The following is a 21,473-nucleotide window of genomic DNA, read 5'->3' on the forward strand; positions in this document are numbered from 1 at the left end:
CTAGCGAATTAAGACCAGATGATAAGTCTGGTAAATATGCTGCATGTTAAATATGCAGATTAAAAGCATGCAGACAGCACATACAGAGTCCACTGTGGAGTTTTTTCACAGCATCTGCGCTTCATAGTTACGGTGTTATATGGTCGACCAATGGATTATTATTGCAGCTTTCTGAAATGCGTCTGTTTTATTAAAACATTCAATTAAATAATAATTTAATTAAATGTTTGACTTCTTTTTATCTATATATATTTCTACCACAAATAAAGAGAATGGATGTAGTTCACTGGCTTAACTCAGTTCTCACGCATGTCTAATTATCAGTCCCAAGCGCACTAATTCACAAATGTTGTTCCTGTGTTATTCGCAGCCTCTTATTTTCTGTGTCCATCCCAGTGTCTTAATCCATTATCTGTATTTGTGTGGAACAAAGCTTTTGAACCCACTGTTTCAAAGTTCTGAGTGAAAATGTTTTATTTCATGCACAGAATAAAGTTTTGAAACTAAGTGCGTTATCACCATGCAACATACGGGAAGCACATTTTATATGTGAATGATCGGTGTCTCTCATGCCAATTGTATTAATCTTTAAAAGCAATGTGACATAAATGTATCAATAGACTACCAACAAAATTAACCGCAAACACTAAAGTTGGGACTCAAAGCACAGAGTACTGCACACAACTCAAAGGACGAGCGAGTGTTGTGTCTACAATTAACTTGCACTTAGCAAAGAACCAATTTTAAACAGTATCATTAAACCCATAATTTCTTTCCATTTCTTTAGCTGAATATACAAACAAAAAGTACGCACATAACACAGTCTGACAGGTATTTTTGAACCAACAGGTGATTCCCAAAGCTGAAAACTTGACATATTTCAACTGGTTTGCAGTGTGTCAAAAATTCTGCAGCAATATCTTCACAGAGAACAGAACAAGCATCCAAATAGGAATTTTGGAATCTCTTTAAGAAGCCTCGGGGACTATTCATGAAGACTACTTAAAGAAAACACAAGAAAGTTTGAGTAAGAGAGCTCAGACTGAGTTGAGCTTCCATACATCCTTATTAATAAAGTGCAATAAGTTGCTGCACCTAATTCCAATTTTGCTATAAAGAAGAAGGATTTGCATTATATACACATATTCAGCCTGTGATTTCTGCAGGAGCGTCAGACCTTTTGTGATCGGACTGGTCTGTGGTTCAGACCTTACATTTTCTTTTTCTTAATTAAGAAAATAAGTGGTTGAAAAAGGTTATTTGCTCCATACATAAAATGATGAATTATGCCAGAGTACACACACCTAAGTTCCCTCATTGTGTCACACACAATATTTCACTTATTAAGCAGTTTGAATACAGTATAAGTCACTTTGCAGAGATACAGAGGATGAAAGATATCCCTAAATATATAGTGTAAATTGTTTGTGTATTAAAGCATCCGTGAAAAGTACACAGTCTTTACAAATTTTTTCAGACTTGACTCTGTTCAGGAAAGCCAAGTCCTGGCCTAGTAAAACCTTGGCACGGTGACAAGCAGTACAGTTTATTTGCTGCAGTACTGGAAAAGCAACTGAGACTCCTGCAAAACTTACCTAACACTTCCCATGCGGAAACACAACTCTTCACACCAAGCAACACTAATCAAATTATGTGTACACGTAAAGCAAACAAATCCTGACATTATATTTTTTTTGTGAGTACTGCACGTTCACTGACTACGACAACAACTTTATCTGCTGCTTCTGTTTCTATTTGGTTTACTTACAAAATGTGTTTTGTCGGTTTGTGAGGCTTCAGAAATAGACTTGATGTCTTCCACACTGACTCCTTCCATGTCTAATGTCGATCCGGAGTAGAGAACAACGTCTTTTACAAAAATGCTTATAGCTCTTAGCATGTAGGACACAAAGAGGTGCATGTGGATGTAGTTCCTGGTACAGTGTAACCGTCTAAAAAAGAGAGAGAGAAAAAAAGAGTGGTATGGTCAAATATCAGATTTGTGAGAAATTTTTCCTATTTTTCCTTTTTTTAGACAGTTGGTACACCTCAATGTTAAGTTTGTGCTCGACTTTTCACACGCACACAAACAATACGCATCCTAATTAGAGCCAGCTGAATTCCACGCTGAGTACAACACATTCTCGAGAATTAGGAGCTTGAAACACACAAATATTAAATCGTTACACTCAAAGTGAGCAGTAAAAACGAAATTGCAAGCATGTGTTGAAAGGGATCCAAATTTGCTTCCACGAAAGCACAAGTTTATCAGTCAAAAATTCTTCATTCTTAACATTTGTAGAAATGTTAACATTTGCAACTGTGAAGTGATTCTGGCACTGTGCTCCAAAGGGAGCTGCAGGATCAATAGCCATAAAGGCTACATTATTGCAGTCAAGACAAAACGTCAATGCTAAAATTTCTTGAATATTTACTAGTGCAAAAAAAAAAAAAGACATGACAGTTTAAAGTCTAAATTTGTCAACATTTACTTGACGCTGACATTAGATCAGTGTAATTTCTACCCACTGTTTCTTTCTCTAAAGACTCTTTAATGAGCTGAATTCTTTGACGAGCAACCCTCAGAGAGCTATTGATTGAGAAAAACTAATCTAGCGTACATTTCCCCAGTGAAAAATTCTGAACACAAGTGGTAATGCAAAATATCCCCTCTTCTCTCTCCCTGGAAAACATTTATGAGCTCTCCTGTCTAAAAGCTGATGTGTTAAAGAGGAGACATGGCTGGAGTGCTCTGAGCACAGAGCCAGAATGTCAGATGGGCCCCTGGGACAACTTATTAAACTCATTTTGCCTGTAGATTTCCTGGTGCCAGTTGGGAGCATTCCTAAAAACCTTCTGACTGCCTGCCTGTACAGTAAGTCACGCCGGTTGGAGCATTGGTAAACAGTTCCTTCCCATTGATTAGTGATAGTCCCTGTGCTCAACTAAATAAGCAAATAATAACAAATCTGCCCTGTGTTAATCAAAATGATTTAAAAAAACAGACATTTTCAGACTGAATTCAACCTTGTTTTAAGGTTTTTTCCTTTTTCATTTAAGAAAGTAGCCCTAAGGTAAGGCTGATACCTCTTATGTTTGTACAGTAGGAGGAGAGCTTTTCAAACACAGCACTTTGCTCTGAATTCACATCCCTTCACTCCCTTGTTTAGATGTTTACATGTGGGAAAAGGTGGATGTTGATTAGGAAATGTAATCTTTGTAAGCTGGGAGGAATAATAAAAAATAAAAACTCAGCATACACACTTTGGTTGTGTGTCAGCGAAATCTGAAATCAGCATGAAAATAACAAAGAACCTAAATGTCAGGCAATGAGGCATGCATTACTGCATGCCTGAAGGCAGGCTCCTCCTCAAAGGCAGTCATATCATAGTCTGTTAAAAGTCAAAGTAAAAGTCAAAGGTAATGCTTGATATAGATTGTGTGCTCCGTGCCGTCGCTGTGACACAACACATATATTGCGATGCACGATTATCCGGTGGAGTCGGGGTGGGGGTGATGGGGGATTCACAGCATGCCATCATGCTGTGAATCATTTGGACTCCCTGTTTTGATCCCTTCTCCAATTGCTCTAACCTTAATTTCTGACCTGATCAAACGCCCTCTCTTTTGGGAACATTTGTAGTTGAAAGTACTGATTGAAAAAGTCCAGCAGCAGCATCGACTCACCGAAAATATCCCAAAATGACCACAGCCACCATGAGCGACCCCAAAGAGACCGAGTACCCAACCGTGTAAATGAGATACAGACGGTGAAAGACGTCCTGTTGGAAAAGGATAATTTGTTAGAATATCAACAGACACGTTATCCCCTCCTAATTGCATTGTTTGATCCGCTGTATGTTTTAGTCAGACATGCTAATCCTGTTTGTTGGAAAAATTTATTTAAGGATGTCTCCAAATAACCTGGTTTGTCACTGGAAAGCATCAGTACACTGGGCAGTAGTTTAATCCTCCAGCAGAAGCCTGGCTGCACGTCACCAAGTTAATAAGTGCCAGGACCTCCTTGTGATGTAAGTTGATACTACACTGCTGTTATCATTTAGCATCAGGATCTTGTGCCAGAAAAAAACGTGCGTCTGCAGTATTGCTGTTTGCTTTAGTTCATGCGCACATATTTATCATTATCTACTGCAACTGCTCCTCTGTTGGAACATCGATCTGAACATTCGACGTCATACAGATGACAGCGGTATCGTATCGTTTCAGGCCAGAAAAGGGTGACGATCAAAGCATGACAGCTTTCACGGCTTTCTCACAGCCTTTGAATGTTTTCATTTATCAATATTTTTAACAAGTTTTCCATCCTTCTTACAAGAGCTATTTACTGCCAGCACTGACATCTAACACCCCGAGCGATGGTAGAGGAACTCTGCACAGGCACCTGCGATCAAGGTCACATCTAGCTGTCAGTCACGCTGGGTTGTAGTAGTTCTTCTTCTTTTAACTGTTTCCACACGATGCTTTGCAGTGTAATGGTGCTGTTGGTGCTCATGGTATTACAGATTATGCAACACATAATCCTCTTTATTAAAGTTAAAGATTTCCATTTTGTAAGACGTGTACGCCCGCTTAAAATGTGCAACTGTGTCAGGATACACAGCAAAGAAACACTATCAGCTGACAGGTCTGCTATGAAACAATGAAACAAATACAACAACTATAAAGACCTCATTATGATAATTAATTATAACGTCAGGTAAATGACAACAAAGCTCTAACATTAAAACATTAGCTGAGCTAAATATACAACACACTCCACCCTGGGCCTAAGTATGTCAATTTTTATGGTTTGGCCTTAGAGAAGAAAAATAATAATTCTACAGCATAAAATGGTCATAAGAAATTACCTTTCACTGCAATAGCCTCAAATCAATGAAATAGATTGCACTACAGTATGAGGTGGTGCAACTTCATTAACCCTTTCCAGACCCCTGACTAGCATCCAGGTCTCGTCACCTATTAGTGATGCTGTCGAGGTTATATCAAAGATTTGCAGCAAAGTCTTCCCAAAATGGTCGAGGCTGTTGCAAAAGCATAAAAATGTTTGCTAATGCTCCACACTAATGGTTTTCAAAGAAGATGAAAATCTAATCGGTTCTTCCTTAATCCAAGAGAACATTTGTGCAAGATTTGACGGTACTGCATTCACAAGAAAGGATGCATAAAAATCATTAAAATCGACGAATGTAGCTGCATGACTCAACTGTGCAACTGCGGGTCTTATTATTGTTAAGTTACTCAACTGAGCCATGTCTGGTGAGTTCTTAGTGGTCTTAGATTTGCGAGGGAATGACTCAGTTCAAGACTAATCTGGCACTGTTTTCACTTTGTATTATAACATAAATTTAGCCAGTTACAGCCATTTTATCACAAAGCGACCACATGACTATCCTTTCATTATCCCCTCATCATCTTCTCAACATTTCAGTAAATACGATCAGACTTTATTTGCATTGCACATTACTAAGAAGGCATGCTGTTAATTTGTTACGCATTTCAAAGGAAGTATAATTGCAGGGTACATTTTTTTCTTAAATACCTTAAGTGAGACAATTTGCTATGGTGCTGCTGTTAATTATTTTGGTGGGAGACAGTGTCAGCATGTAAATGGAAATCAGATGGATCTTACCATTTGATAGCTTGGGTTATATTCGGGGAGGTGTTTTGAACATTCAGTATAATCGGCCCATGTTCTGTTGGCTGCTGCCAGCTGCCATATCCCATTGCTGTCACACTGACGGTGTGCTAATCCTAGAAATCAACAAAAGAAGTCTATTTTTAATTACAGATTTAAAGCTGCATAATTCAATAAATTGCCAAAGCAGGTTCAGAGAGAGCTCGAGTTATGATTTGCAATGAATTTGCAGAGCGCAGCCTAACTCATTTTAAAATTCAGGGATTTAACTGCTTACTGTATCCAGGGCCAAGCTTACCTTTATGGTTGAAGTCAAAGATATACTCTGGACAGGGAGTGGATATTTTCCCAGGAGGCCCTTCAGGCCAACAAACAATGCCATCCCAATCTGGTGAGCAGAAACCATCTGCAGAGAAAAGAAAAGAGTTGACTTAAAACCAAATCCTGTCATGACTATAGCACTGCAGTAATGGTCAGTAGGCATTTCCAAGATCTGCTTGTTTTCAGGGTTTTTGTTTGAATTTTAAAAAGCAGACACACGATACATAAACAGCACTGGAATGGCACTGCAAAAGCAGCCTTGTAATTTCATGTGTGGCATAACTGCCCCCCCCCCCCTTTTTTTTTTTTTATTCATATTTGTTCTACTTGTGGGAAACATGGGTCACCAAAAGAAAACACATGCCTGTCCACTTCCCATCTATTGTCACATAATTAAGACTTGCAACCATGGAATTTCCCGCATGCTGACAACAAGTTGTCCATTGAATCTGGTGTGTTCATTAAGGCTTGTTTGTTAGCTGCCGGATATTTCCATAACTGCTCCGTTGTTGATAACACAACAACCATTATAATGTTGTATGGAATTGGTTTTAGCATGGATCTTATTTAAAGACTTCCTGCAACACTAGCTGCATTGTAGTGCCCTAACTGGCAAATTATGGTTAAATAACAGCACTATATTATATAATTCACTTTCAATATGTATCATATGTTTTGAGGTTTTTTTTTAGATGGATCACATTCAATTAATTAACAACATCCAATTTGATTATTCATTTACGTACAGAGTTATGTCTTGCTAGGGTGAATGAAATTTTAGAGAATGGGAAAAATGGTGATAAGATGTAAAACAAATGTCTTATTTGGCCAATCATTTTACCCAGTGCAACAATTTTATGTGTATTTAAACTAATTTTTTGAAAATGTAAAATATTTATTTTAAAAATTTAGTAATTAAGTTGAAAAAAAAAATTCAAGTTCTCATTACAATTTACAGTCCTCAACATGTTTTAGACCACCACCGACTAAAAGGTTTGTGCCAGTCCTTCCTTAAATTAACAGTATTTATGATTACCAAAATATTGTTTTATGTTCTATAACAGCTAATCCAACAGTACAGCTGTGCTATTTAATCAAAATCACATTTTTAGTGCTAAAGTATAGTTATTCTTAATATACATGAATTTTCAGATTCACTGTTTTTGAAAACAACCATAATAAAACATGTAATTTTGTAATAAATGATTAATTTATGGTTCTCAGAATTATCTTTTTTTACCTGTTCAAATTTAGGTAAAATTTGAATTCAGTCATTTTTAGTTTTCAGTTTTGTTTTGGTTTTTTTGGTTTTTTTTTTTTATGAGACGTGGTCTAATAAATGTGTTAGGAACTACAATTTTGTATCAGTCTGGACTTAGGTGACCATAGTGGTTTGGGTGATTTCACTTTATTAATAACAATAAATTATATAGTAAAGAATTGACTAATAATAATAATAATAATAATATAACAACAATAATAATAATGATCATGATCTTGAAATCCCATATTTGCATTCATTTTTTTACATATAAAAATATCACATGAAAAACAGTTATTGCATATTTCTCTTTGAACAACAGAATTGGTTAATGATAATAATTCTCTCTCTCTCTCTCTCTTTTTTTTTAAATGAGGCTGATTATGAATGCAAAATGTTTCCCAGGAATCATTAAAGCAAAAAAAGTTTTCTCCACATTTTTACAAGATGCATGGTGATCCCGATGATCACAAGAGAAAATTTTGTGTCAAATTATTAGCAAAGACTGTGCTACATTAAACTTTGCCATAATGCATCTGCGCTAAGTTCAGACAAAGAACTTTACGTTCAAAGTGGGGGGAAAACCTATGAGTGCACACAGTCCCCTAATTCTCAGCTAAACCGTGGAACGGAGCCTGCTGATAGTGTGAGCGGAGTCCCTTTCACCACAGATTCTTGGCAAAACCTCTCTTATGGCTTGGCATTTATGTTGTATTATTGAAAACATCTGCCCCACTTTGACCACTAATAAGTAGGTAAGCATAGAACTAAAACTCTCCTCTCTTTGCAGTAGATCCATTATTTTCTCATTCCTGTAATCAAACTTACAAAGAAACATCTGACAAAATGACGACTTGCTTTTAACTGCTTGTCACTGGGAGCACAAAATTAAAGAGTAGACTGAGTGGAGCTGACTGATTCTTGCAGATGCATGGTGGGAAAAAAAATGCGTTTAGTTTTGAAAATCACGCTGACCACACATCCTGGGAGTAAAAGTAGAATTGCTGCTTGCTTTTGCCATAGGTTTTACTACCATAGGACCACCTACTAACAGGCTTAAATTAAACACACAAACACACAGACACACACATACAATTTCCTGTAAATTTCTTGACCGCAATTTAAATATAAACGTGCCTACGGGGGGACTTTGGTATTTGTGATGTCACTGGGGTTTGAAGAATGTTTTTTCTCCCCCAACTCATGTGATTCTGACCTGCAGATGTCAAAACACTCACTGCATGCAGTTCCTCCTGATACATGCAGCCTTTTATAATGATTCCCCAAGTTATTCTACACCCAGACCACAAGCTTGAAGGTTGAGCTATTTTCACACTGCAAGGTCTGGGGATTTGAACCCACATCCCTCCACTGTCCTCCTCAGGCAAACCTCACTGCATCCCTCAAAGAAAACCTTGTCCCAGGCATCAAATGGTGAATTTTACACATTTGAAGCCCTAATGAAGCACAACGGCTTTTCCTTTCAAGCAGCACTCAAAGCTTTCTTAATTAACACATAATTTTGGATAGTTTTTCTACACTTTCTGCATTTTACTCTGCTGCCATTTGAAGCCGTCGTAATTCCTAATCTCCAATAATAGTTCAAAAAGCCACAGAATTACAGTTAAAGAGCCAGAAAAAAAATCCTGGGAGATTAGGCAAGACAATTACAGATATAAATCTAAAGCTAGTAGTTGGTGCAATCAGTTTATCTCAACCCATGGTTTGAAGTTCACGCCACAATGCAAAAAGGAAGGAAAATGTCTCTTAAAAAGTGATTTCTGCTGAAATCTTGATGACTTTTTCAAGGAAAATACTGACATCCTTCATCAGAAAGCGCAAGTTCGGTTTTCTTTGAACTTAATGGCAAAATCTTGACAATATCTATAATTTTACTCAACATCACAGCAAACCCACTACCCAGATTTTAAATGACTTCCACACTGCATAATTACAAACAGCCAGATGTGGCTCTGGAGTTCAAATCAAATCGAAATGAAGGTTAAAGCAATTCATCTGGCATTACAGGGAAAAAGAAAATCTCAAAACAAGTACATGCAAGGAGCACATATGTGCTTCTCAAGCCGTTAGTCTCCACCACACTGGGGGACTTAACTGAGGACTCTACTCTATATTAAGGTAATAGGGTTATTCTAATTTCTTCATCTGTAATGTGATTGAACAGACATGTGCAACCTTCCAAAAGAGGTCAGCAAAAAACCACTACATGCAGGATGAGTCACATTCGGCACACCAGCATCATCAGGTATGCAGGTCAGCTCTCTTGTGCTGATGTACCCCCTAAACAGCACCTCAAGCATTTCACAGAATCCCAGTCAGGCATTCCCGATGGGCTTGTTAGAGTCCAGATTGAGCGCCAAAGTCTCCCCTAATGTGCAGACACAGGAACATGCGAGTGCAATAAAGCCGTGGTTATCAACTATTTATACCAGATTAAAATATAAATGTACATATAGTCCCATATGTCTAGTCAAGATAGTGCAAAATGTTAGGTTTTATCCCATTGTTCGTACTGAACATAGCATGCGCTCGGAGGTGCATGCGGACATGTCACACCAACCTTTCCTGTCACTACAACATGTCAGGATAGATTCTCGTCTGCGAGATCTCTGATGTTTCACTGATTGCTCTCCTCTGCATTGGCGCCTATAACCATCTTGTTAAGCATGCTGTAAGAGCTGGAACATAAACCCTAAGCAAACAAAATCTGCTGCTCGGCCCTCTGCAATTCTCAAAAGTAGCAATTCTGACCTTTTTTTTTAATCTAATTTGAGCTAGTGGATATTTATCAAAACCATGAAAAGTTGGGACATACCACATGGGTAATGTAACTACAGGGAACAGTCAACAATAGCTTTTGTGTTCTGAGCCAGGAAGTAAACGTTTTTAATTATGTGTTTCATTTACAAGGAGTATCGTTTGGAGGGCAAAGAATTTCATGTGACCACAATGCACTGGGGTTAAAGAGAAAATAATATGATTGGTTTGGCTGTGGAATTCCTCTCCAATCAACTGGGAGAATGACAGCAACCACATGACGATACAGTGTGCTGGGGTCTGCAGGAAAATGGCGTTCTTCAGATAGCCATAAATATTGAAAAACACCCCAGGACCAGGTTTGCCTTCGAGCTCAGCCTTCGGAAAGCCACAGAGAAGACAAAGGAAACAAAGCTGAGGTTTTAAATGTAACCATCAACTTACAGTTCACAAAAAATGTCTTGCAACTGCTCCAAGAATGGGCCGTGATTTTAACATATCAGCGAAATACAGGCAAAACGGTCCCTTTAATTTAAATATTTACTTATTATGGTGAAGTATGAACATCATCAGTTGATTAGTTTAAGCTCTTATAATCAACAGTCACTCTCAAACAAGTCACCAATCACATTCAATCAGCATGGCGTCTCGATGGACTCTTTACTTTCAAGCTTGTGTTCATCATGTTGCTGGTTATGCAGTTTACTTCCACAGTTCTTGGTAAACTTCACTGTTGATTGGTTTCTCCCTCCATACACAGCCTTCTCTCGGTACACCTCCCGTGTCTGATGACATCCTCCGCCTCATACATTATATTTCAGCTCGGCAGCCATGAGGCGCTGCTCTGTGCAGCCTCTGGGGAATTTACTGCACTCCACATTGAACCTCTAGCTTCAGCTAGAATTCACTGGGGAGCTTCCTCACAAGCGGAAAGCCCCAAACTATTTTTAAGTGATAACGCCTTTGACAAATGTGCCTGTGACAGAAATCTTTTAACTAAAAAACCTTTAACAGGTAGTGGAAAATCACACTATTGGAAACCAATAATAAAAGGCAAATAAAGCGGCACCTTCCAAATGATCCCATTTCAATTTCACGCATTCTGCTTGATTAGTTTCCTCCAGTTTTTAGCTATTAGTTATCTTGTAATAATAATCTGTAGCTAAACAAGACATGTTATTCGATATACAGAAGCTATTAGGGACGATTTATGGATTTGTATCTGTTATCTCTCTAACACACCCCTTTTACTGGGTGATTTGCATGACAAACATTGAATCTGTAATCCCTTTGTTACTCTGCTTTGGAATGAGGAGAATCACAATCCTGCTAACAGAGTAAACAATGAACCAAAAGCAAACAATGTCATGTGCATGCGCTAAATGTTAATCAAATCTGCACTATCATGCACACGCACACCTGGAGGCAATGTTCCTATTTTAAACCACAGCACACCTTGATAAGTGGGTACATGTCCCACACCCTACCCCTCATACCCCACTTTCACCACTTTCCCCAGTCTACAAAATGTAAGGGGCTGGGGTCAGGTGTGCAGATATGCCATTTAACCTAGTTTTTGTTTTTTGTTTTTTTTACAGATTTCAGCTTTTGCAAGAGAAGCGGTGCACATCCATTTCAAGCCCCCGGTTAAAAATGAGTCTCCAGCTAAAAGACATCCTACAGGCGATTTAAGGTATAATTCTGGATTTAGGGATCTGTGATTTTTTTTTCACATGACTGCACTCAATCCACAGCTGTAGCACACAATGGAATATGTGAACAAATATTAAAGAGCCATGCTGGTTTATACAGATATTCCTCCGGCCCCCTGATGATGAATCCTACTTAAATCTCCTATGTGGCTGTTGACCATTTTGCCATGAAATTCAATACTGAAAGTTCAAGTCCCCCTGAAGAATAACAGTATTGTCATTACAGACTCACAAAGCCACTCATACGGCTAAAGACTGACAGATTTGTTTCTGTACTCACCAGGAATCCTCTGCTTTGCCTTGATGATGGCCTCACATTTTTGCTTGGCTCTGTACAAAAACTCTAACTGTTCCTCTTTTGTCAGCACATCATCGGTGTAAACCTGCAAATCAGGGGGAAAGCCGCAGAGTTAACGGAAGGATATGGAAGTGGAAACAGGAATAGTGTGAAAAATAGATACTTTCAAAGAAAATTTCCAACACAAAACATCTATTACAACTCAGCTACATGGCAGTTAAAATGACAAGAACAACATAAAAGTGTAAATATTTCGCTGCTGATGTAGACTCTTCTCTGGATCTGAAATGAGCATGAAAATCAGTTCAGACTTAGACATTAATTTCTCTTTACAGCTGCTTCAAAACTGTCAAACTGTCTGGAACCCTGCTCCTGGTGCTGTGGAGAAAAAAATTAAATCCAGTTTCCTTCCTCCAAAATTCACCGGATATGAGTGACAGTAATACAGTGGATAAATATTAGAAAGTCCTGTACTTTGACCACATCAGTGGATTCATTGAAGAGTTCTATCAGTCTTACTGTGATAAAGTGAAAGCTAAACTTCCCTGACTCAACAGCATCAGTTTCACTTGCAGCATGCAGGCTTATTCCAGCGGTAAACTGATCGACATGAGGAAAATTTTAACACTGACAAAAATTACATTTTATTCCCTGCAGTTTTTTTTTTTTTTACCCCTTATATATTTTCAGCTTCTGAACGTTTTATATGAGGGTGACGTGGTAACTCAGGTGTGGTTTTCCAGTCAGGGAAACTTTTTCCATTCTAATAGGTCACACTGACTGACTTGCTGTTTGCCTGTGGATCACTTTCGGGCATTGACAAATGTGACTGTATTGAAAACGACAACATTCATTTTTAACAGAGCATGACAAGAAGAGTGGAAATGAAAAAACAGGCCGCCTAAACTAAAGGCTAGATCGCCAGGATATTTAATGCTGTCATGTAGGCAATATCATTGTTCTCTGAGCCACACTGCAGCAAAACTATAAGACGCACACCATGAGACATAAACTAACACGTATGCCGTACAGAGCGCCTGGAGGTGCGGCTAAAAAAAACCCACACACACACAGTCTTGTTTTTTTGGTCCAGTGATCCAGAGCAAATAGTGCAAATTAAAGACAGACGTTTACTCAGAGCAGCTGACTGCCTGGCTGCAGTTGCATCTGTCGGTTTCAGACACAAATTACATGTCTGGATGTGAAGAAATCAAATTTTGCTTCTATGAAAGCAAGAAGCAGAACACTTCAAATAGTAACGAGTAATTGTTTTACCGATGAGCAAGAGACAGCAGGGAGAACAAGGTAAATCTATGCATAAACAATTCACCTTTCTAAACATTTATCACAGTCATTTTGGATCTAGAATATATATTTTTTAAACGTGACACAATGGAATATATAACCATGGACAGATAGCTGCAGGTACAAAGTAAAGGCGGTGTGGAGACTTGCTTGTCGAATCTCATTGTGATATAATGATCATGCCTGATTCTATCTCTAAATATAAGTAATATAATTGATTTTCTCTTGTTGCCCTGAAAAATCTTATTTTAGTCTCTACAATATTTGTTAATTTGTTCAGACAGATGTTAACTAAATAATTTGTGTACCTTATTTTTAAGGTATGCTTGTTATATCTAATCAGTCAATCACATGGCACCAATTCAGTGTGTTTAACCAAGTAGCCATTATCAACTGAGCATGAGAATGTGAAAGAAAGGTGATTTCAGTGAATTTGAATGTGCCAGATGGGCTGGCCTGGTTATTTCAGAACCTGCTGATCTCCACAGAAAATATCCAATGTTGATGTCAGAGATCAGAGGAGAATGGCCAGACTACTTTGAGCTGATAGAAGATAGCAGCAATTCAAATGACTACTTGTTACAAACAAGGTATGCAGAAGAGCATCTTCGAATGCACAACATGTTAAAGCTTGAAGCAGATGGATACAGCACCAGAAGACTGCACTGGGTACAGCTCCTGTCAGCTAACAACAGGATACCGAGGCTATAATTCACACTGGCTCACCAAAATTGGACAACAGAAGATTGGAAAAACATTACCTGGTCTGATGTGCCACATGAAACAACATGAAAGCTGATGTTTGCATTCTAATATTTGTGTTCAAGCCTCTAGCTATAGATAAAACATCTTATGGAAAATAAGTTTTAGTAATAAGACTTTTACTCTTATACTCTTTTTTGTGAGTATAGAAATACTGGAAGTGAGCTTACTCATTCTGCAACAGTATTTTATATTGTATTCTTCTTATTTATAATTTAGTACAGCCAATTGCCGTGGTGTTTATTTAAAGTATATGAAATGCTGAAATTTTACAGCAGTAACAGCAGTATAAATGTTGAGAACCAACCATAAAAAGGACAGTACCGAAACACTGCAGTACTGAAATAAATTACAAGAATTTTACACTGGTTCCCGAGTACAACATTTAAGAGAATGTACTTATTTACTATAACGGTTACTATAGTAGATGTACAGTCTACTAAGAAGTATTTATATTTTTGCAGTTGGCAATACAGCTCCGTATAGTAACCAACTGTTGTATAACCTTTTTCAAGACTTTTTCAGCCGTCTCTTGTGCCTGTTCATAATGAGAAATATAATAAATAAGTACAGATAGGAACAAAGACATGTATACTTTGTTTCTAACAGAAGTACGCAACTTCACGAGGTTTAAATTTAACTGTAAATACCAAGCCGTTGTGGGTTTGCTCCATACAAACCCACAATACCTCAATCCATCAATATTTTCACTACTTTCAGCCCTGAAATAAGGATGTCCAGTCTGAGAACTGAATAAGGTTACAGAATGAAGACGTTTATGGCTTTGCACAGTAAACAACCACAGATGGAATAACATTTTACCGCAGGCGAACAAGGATAGATACTACCTGTTTACTGTACTAACTAAGCCAATATAGAATATTCCACTGACAGCTTCTGAGACGTTCACACTATTTTCATCTAAAAAGCTGCCTAGTCTTACTTTAGGTAATGACCAATAGGTAATCAGAAACAGTGGATGTGGAAGTTATTCTGGTAAGAATAACACCACTATCATTACTCTTTCTATTTGCGGACAGGTGACAAATTAAAGGAAAAACACTGAACGTCTAACCTCTACATTAAGGGGACTGTTATGCTGCAGAAGGTGTTATCACGATCAGCTTTATCTTGAGATCATATATTTCTTTTCCGATACGAGCGATCACTTCCTGCATAGTTATTAAGGTGCAATAACATGCACCAGATTTGTACTGGCAGATAATTTTCCTCATCACTACCGTAAAACACCAAATGAGGGCTCTTTGGGGAGAATAAGATTTGGAGAATAAGTGACAAGGCTAGCTGAAGCTGCATAATGTATTTTCACCATTTAAATAATTGCATGCATTATGCTGATATATGTTGAATTTTTCCACACACTTCAAATCAGTGTGAAATATTGCAATTTCTCTAAGTTATTTCTGCCATTTGAGTGAGACTGCTGTTCCAGCACATTAAGAACAAACATCCCAGCCTTTATAGTGGTGTTTAAGCCCCTGTGAAACAGTAAACCAAAATGAGGCATGGAGTTTCAGCTTTCTGTCTTAAAAACCAGACTCCTGCATCCAGGGATATAGAGGAGTATCATTTACCATTTCAAGAGGAGAATCTTGGGTAATATGTATGCCCCGTGATTATTTCTGAAAACTATTCCTCCTCCACTGGCCAGAGTCCAAACCTCCAAAGTAAACACACCTCTCACAGGGAGAAACGTGGACATTCTTATTTACTGCATTGCATTCAAAACACAGTATTCTTTTTGTGAAATGCTTTTGAGTTTGTGCCAAAATGAGAATTAGAAAAATACACAACATATAAATATGTGTGTTTTCATCACCGGTCGCTAGAATACAAACTCCACTTGGATAAACCACAAGTTTCTATTTGTCTTTGCAAACTGCAGCTTGATGACTTAAACTGCAGCCCTCTGCAAGAATATAAGACCAATATTGAGAGAACTGTATTTAGGGTGCTCAGTCAAGAGAGCGTTTAACCGCTAAGATGAAATGCTAACATTATACAGTGTGGGAGTGAAGGCACATTTACAGTTTAGTTTTAGTTTTCTATTTTCAGCATTTGGTCATTAATGCAAGTTGTATTTATCTGTCAGAGATTGATTTGTCTGGCATGACAGTTAAATATTTTCAGTGTCCATTTGTTGATTTTCAAATAGTTTGCACCAAAGGTTAAAAAAAATTATAATAAACTGTCCATCAGAAATGTGTCATATGGCTAGACGCCATGCATACATTGAGTGGAGACACTGGGTTTCCACTGCATTACCAACAGCCTTCATTGCGGACTGCTTTGCGCTTTTTATTTCTTCTTCTTTCTTTTTTTGAAGAAAGTTGTGGCTAACCAAAGTCATTTCCTGTAATGTCCTACACGGAATCAGAGAGTCAAATGGTGGAGCTTGTGAGGTAGACTTTTATTAGAAAAAACAAAACAAAAACTCGAGTATCCAAAAAGTTTAAATGAACCACAAAAACCACTGGATTCAGTGGAGTATAATTATCTGCAGTGAGTCAACAGTGTATTTGGATTCAAAATAAAGCTCAGTGATCTCATTAGTACTATCTCAGACCATGAAAAAGTTCTATCAAAAACACAACATAAAGCGAGTTCCAATCATGACGGCAAAGACGCAAGCATTTTTGAGCAAAACACTACAGCTTCGAAGTGGCTTGAACTTTGTACTGATCTCCCAGAAAGTTGAATGTAGGGACAATTCCTTTGCCAAAATTAATATACTTTATCCTCAAGCTAAACTCAGTGGGCAATAAAAAATGCATCCCAACAGCTTTGATTACTTTCAGAAGTTTGTTAAAACTGAATTGTTGAAATCCTGTCTATACACAAGCCCCATCTATGCATTTTGGCTTTTTACATGCATGTAGAAGGTGTTGTAGGTCTCTGAAAAACTTCTTCCATAGTTAAAGATGTTCAGGTGCTCCATTTCAGCATTTACACTTGAACTAGACACTGCAGATTTTAGCTTTCAGTATCGAAGGTGTGCATTTTTATCTTCTTTTTCAACATCAGACTGTCCCCGTGTTATTGTTTAAAAGGCTTATGAAAAGCCAACATTTCTGTGGAGTTGGGGTTATATCCAGTTTACGCTAATAAGACAACAGTCGAAGAGAAAGGATTATTAATGATCTGCAAGAAATTATCATTGGCCAGAATGTTTGTTTTTTTACTTTTTTTTAGCAATAAACAAAAAATAAATCCACAAGACCAAAAGTTCCAAAGCAACCACTCAATGCATGGAGGTAAACAGACACTACATAAACTAGCTATGAGCTTCTTTTTTTTTCAAATCAAGAAGAGTTTTTGATTTAATATAAATGAATGTTTATAAATATATGTTAGGTGAAGCTGGCTCAAAATTCAGTCTGGACAATTGTTAAATATATATATTTTTGTGAGTAATTTCTTTGGTGAAGGTGAGTAAAAATGCATCAACATCTTAGCTATTCCTAGAACTGTACTCTACTGCACAGCTGCCTCTGATTTGCCTGGAATCTGCTGGAGCCACTCTTCCAGCTTGGGCGTTATTGGTCTTATTGCTCCTATCATTGTGGGGCCACTTTGGTCTTTACCTTTCACATCTGCTCCAGTTGTTCCTTCAGCCCCTGTTACTTCCCTGTTTTTTGTGCTTTTCTAGCCACTAGTCAGATTACTTGATGTCAACCCCTTCTTCAATCAGTCCATGATATATCCAATGCAGTGGCTTGGTATTCCATGATAGTTTCTCATCACTGTTGTGTCTTCAGATATCTGAGGAAATCTTAGAGCAGCTTATCCCTGGGGTCATCTTTCTAAAGCATTCATTGATTTTTCATCTTTCTTCCTGGATTCTGGCTCTGCTGTCCTACTTTCTGTTGGCTGTAAAGCCTCCGCGTGTTGGACTTTGGGTAAAAAGCACCATATGTTGTAAGGAGTTTTTATGTCTTGACATCAGTGGCATTTATGTTCTCCTGTGGCCAGCTTATTATTCCAGTTGAGTAACAGTCTGATGAGTGGTAGGTCATATGTATTGATAGTTCAGCTCTTATTCCTACTGCTACCTTCTCAGGATCTATCTTACCTACTGAGATATTTGACTGGGGTTGATCTTCATGGATCTTTATTGCGGACCCTGTTGGCTTATAGGATACCCATGTATTTGTAGCTGTCCTGTATATCTGCTATTATACCTTCTGATATCTTAACCCCTTCAGCCTTGATCACGATACCTCTCTTTGCAATTTTCCAGCCACACCTATCCAGCCAAATGGCCTCAAATGTTGTCTTCCACTGAGTTCCTGATTGATGTTATGAACACACTTTACCTTGTATAGTGCCAAATACTCCACTATCAACGTGTGGGGCATTGAGTCGTAGGTTTTCTTGTAGTCCAACCAGACAGTGCTGAGATTAGTCTTCCTGGTCTTACAGCCCTGGTGTAGTGCTCTATTAACCAGCAGTTGGTGTTTTGGCCTTCTGGTATTATTTTCAATGCCTTCTGAGCTGTGCTTATATGTTGACTCATGTCAAGCCTACTCAGCTTGGTTGCTATGATGCCTTAGAGGAGCTTCCATGTTTTAGAGAGAGAGCTAGTTGGCATGGTAGTTTCATGGTTTCATAAACTTGCAGGGATCTTTCATGATTGTGTTAGCAAGTCAAGATGAGTACCTGCTACTAGCAGCCTGCTTCTTTGTGTTGCCAGGTGTTGATGGAGTACCACTTCTTCAGCCAGTTGGTGTGGATATCAGATCCTGGTGCTATCAGCATTTCATTCTTGAGACACCTTATAAGATTTTTGCCTTTGTGTTGTTAACTGGTTCTTTTTCTGGGAGGTTGCTGCTGGATCTTTGGCAAACAGACCATTTATTCTCTTGGCCTTTGCTTCTCTGGTGTATCTCTTCAGCCTAGTCACCATAGTTATAAGCCTTTGCTTGGTAGTTTGTAGAGCCCCCAATTATGGACATTTTTTGTCATTCCCATCCATCCAGTACCCACATCTCATAACTTTTATAACATCCTTTCAAGTTTCCCTGATTTTGGCTTCCAGCCTACCTTTCCATAAGGGCTTTCTCTATATGCATTCCTGATCTTATACCCAAGTGTATCTAGGATTACTGTAGCAGTGGCATATATGAGCTCATTGGTTACAGTGATTTCATATTTAAAAATACTACCAAAATTGTGGGTAAAACCTTAACAACCATGAAAGCAGAAGAAACTCTGAAACAAAATTTCTATAACTATTATTAGAATTATTTTAGGCCAAACTTCACATGACTTTAAAAGCCCTGAACACATATTCTGTGTTATTTCAGTTCAGTGTTTGCAGATGTTTTCACTGTCAACATAGAACCTCTCATCACAACTCTGGCAGTGTTTTCAGTGGAAACCATATTAATTTTTCTATAAGTTCAGAGACATCCAATAATGCTTCTCTGTTAGACAATCCCTGTGCAAAGATAAGGTTTTTTTTAGGTAATGGTCATAAGTAAGGCTTTCCATTCCAGATCACACTTCATCACATGAATGATAAATACTACACATATAATATTTACTCTGGTTGCTGTGAAACGTCTCAATTTTAGGAATACAGCTGAATGTTTGTTTTATGTACTTGTTTTGGTCATTTGCCATTCTTTACACCATAGGCTAACATTCACTTCCTTGTTGTTGGCATGTGCTCAAAATTTGATCCCAAGGGCTTTTGGACTTTCCTGCATGTTTTTTCTTCACAAAATAGTAAGGTTCTAGAAAATTATAACTTCGCTGAATCTAGTGTTTAATGGGCTGTCTACTATCTGGAAAAAACATGAATATGTTACTTTTGACATATTGCGCCGCATGAATGTTTTAGCGGATGAGGTTCCTGGATATTATAAACTCTATGAGTCAGTGCCACTCCTCTTCAACTGTGCAATTTGCATTTGATGATAAAAACCACAAACCACAAGACTGGTTGTCCTTTGGAAATGCTCGCAGACCACATTCTGACTTAAAGCAGCATTTAGTTCCTAATTATACCCTGCTCTGGTCGTAAGCCTGAAGAACAGCACTTTTGTCCTTGATGGAAACATTGTGTGTACTCCGAGAGGCTGCACACAAGGCAGATAGCTGTGACTGTTGTTCTCACAAATTAAAAAGGGATCATTCTTGCATTATATAAGTGATTTAATACAGCAACTACAGACTGTTGCTTTAGCAAAGCAATATAAATGCACTATTTAAATTTTCATCAAAAGCTTAAAAACAACTAATGGTTATGCAACAGTCAAATGCAGTAGACATTTCATAATGTCTTAACGGATGTCACAAAGCAACTGATGAAACAAACAAAACAACGCTCACAGGTCACTGGGCCTCAATAGCAGAATGATGCACTGCCATAAATGCAACATTATGCATGAAATAAGAGGATTATAGGTTAAAATATACATTTTAAAGTAGATTTAAAACCCATAAAAGGCTTTTTTTGGATGTGTTTTTTCAGACCTTACATATGTGGCTTTATAGTGCAGATCGGCATTAATGGATTATGAGACCATCTCAGTCACAGCTTGGCATTACAGCTATTACCCCTTTAAATAACATCAGCTGATGTAAAACATTAGTAGGGATTAAATGCATGACTGAAAACAGGCTTCAATCAGTCAAAATTGATTATTCCATTTTTGTCATCTGTAACAGTAATGAATGATGTCAGGTTTGTGGGTCAATCCAATCATATACCTGCAAATAGCCTTGCCCTACAGTAATTGTAAAAACTAACTATGTGAGGTTGCAGAAAGTAGGATTATGCAATATTTATTACCATGGACAGACTCATCCATTTTTAAATGAGACTCCCCACAAAACTACATACTTTAGCAAGAATAAAAGTCACAGGTTAAACTTTGAAACATCTCAAAACTTTCTAAAGGTAAGTTTATTCAGGCATTTATGAAAAAGTTTCATCAATGAATGATGACAGTGAGAATACTCAGATGAGTTGTCCAGCTGTCCAGTGAGTGTTTTTCATTCAAGTCAACTCACTCATATCAGCATCTTTTCTACTGCTATATTTGTTTTGCTGCTTGATCCCATAATTAACAGTGAATTCACATAATACGCAGAGCCTTGTCTATCTCGCTGTCAATATTATGCCTACAGGGAGTTTTTCAATTAGTATCACAAAGCCAACTTTTACAATTCCAAATGAGTGTGAAACACCACTGAGCAATCTCAGCATGCATGCTGCATGTAATGCAGACAATGTGTCAACACCAAACAATGTAATACTGTCTGTTTAACACACTCAGTTAGGGTTGGGTAAAGGAGGAGATATCTATCTATCTATCTATCTATCTATCTATCTATCTATCTATCTATCTA

General features: G+C 37.8%; 1 protein-coding gene across 1 annotated transcript in view; it reads right to left on the minus strand.

The window, feature by feature from the left end:
• Positions 1 to 21,473, minus strand: part of pth1r (parathyroid hormone 1 receptor) — a 45,397-nt gene that overhangs the window by 9,468 nt on the left and 14,456 nt on the right. Inside the window, exons 2-6 of the mRNA XM_005912561.2 lie at positions 12,009 to 12,111; positions 5,955 to 6,062; positions 5,651 to 5,772; positions 3,688 to 3,782; positions 1,769 to 1,952 (exon numbers count right to left, since the gene is read on the minus strand). Coding sequence (XP_005912623.1) covers positions 1,769 to 1,952; positions 3,688 to 3,782; positions 5,651 to 5,772; positions 5,955 to 6,062; positions 12,009 to 12,111 — 612 coding nt within the window. The remainder of the gene's footprint in view (positions 1 to 1,768; positions 1,953 to 3,687; positions 3,783 to 5,650; positions 5,773 to 5,954; positions 6,063 to 12,008; positions 12,112 to 21,473) is intronic.

Source organism: Haplochromis burtoni, unplaced genomic scaffold (genome assembly GCF_018398535.1).
Source record: "Haplochromis burtoni strain Fernald_Lab_line unplaced genomic scaffold, NCSU_Asbu1 Contig_3, whole genome shotgun sequence".
NCBI classification, from domain to species: domain Eukaryota; kingdom Metazoa; phylum Chordata; class Actinopteri; order Cichliformes; family Cichlidae; genus Haplochromis; species Haplochromis burtoni.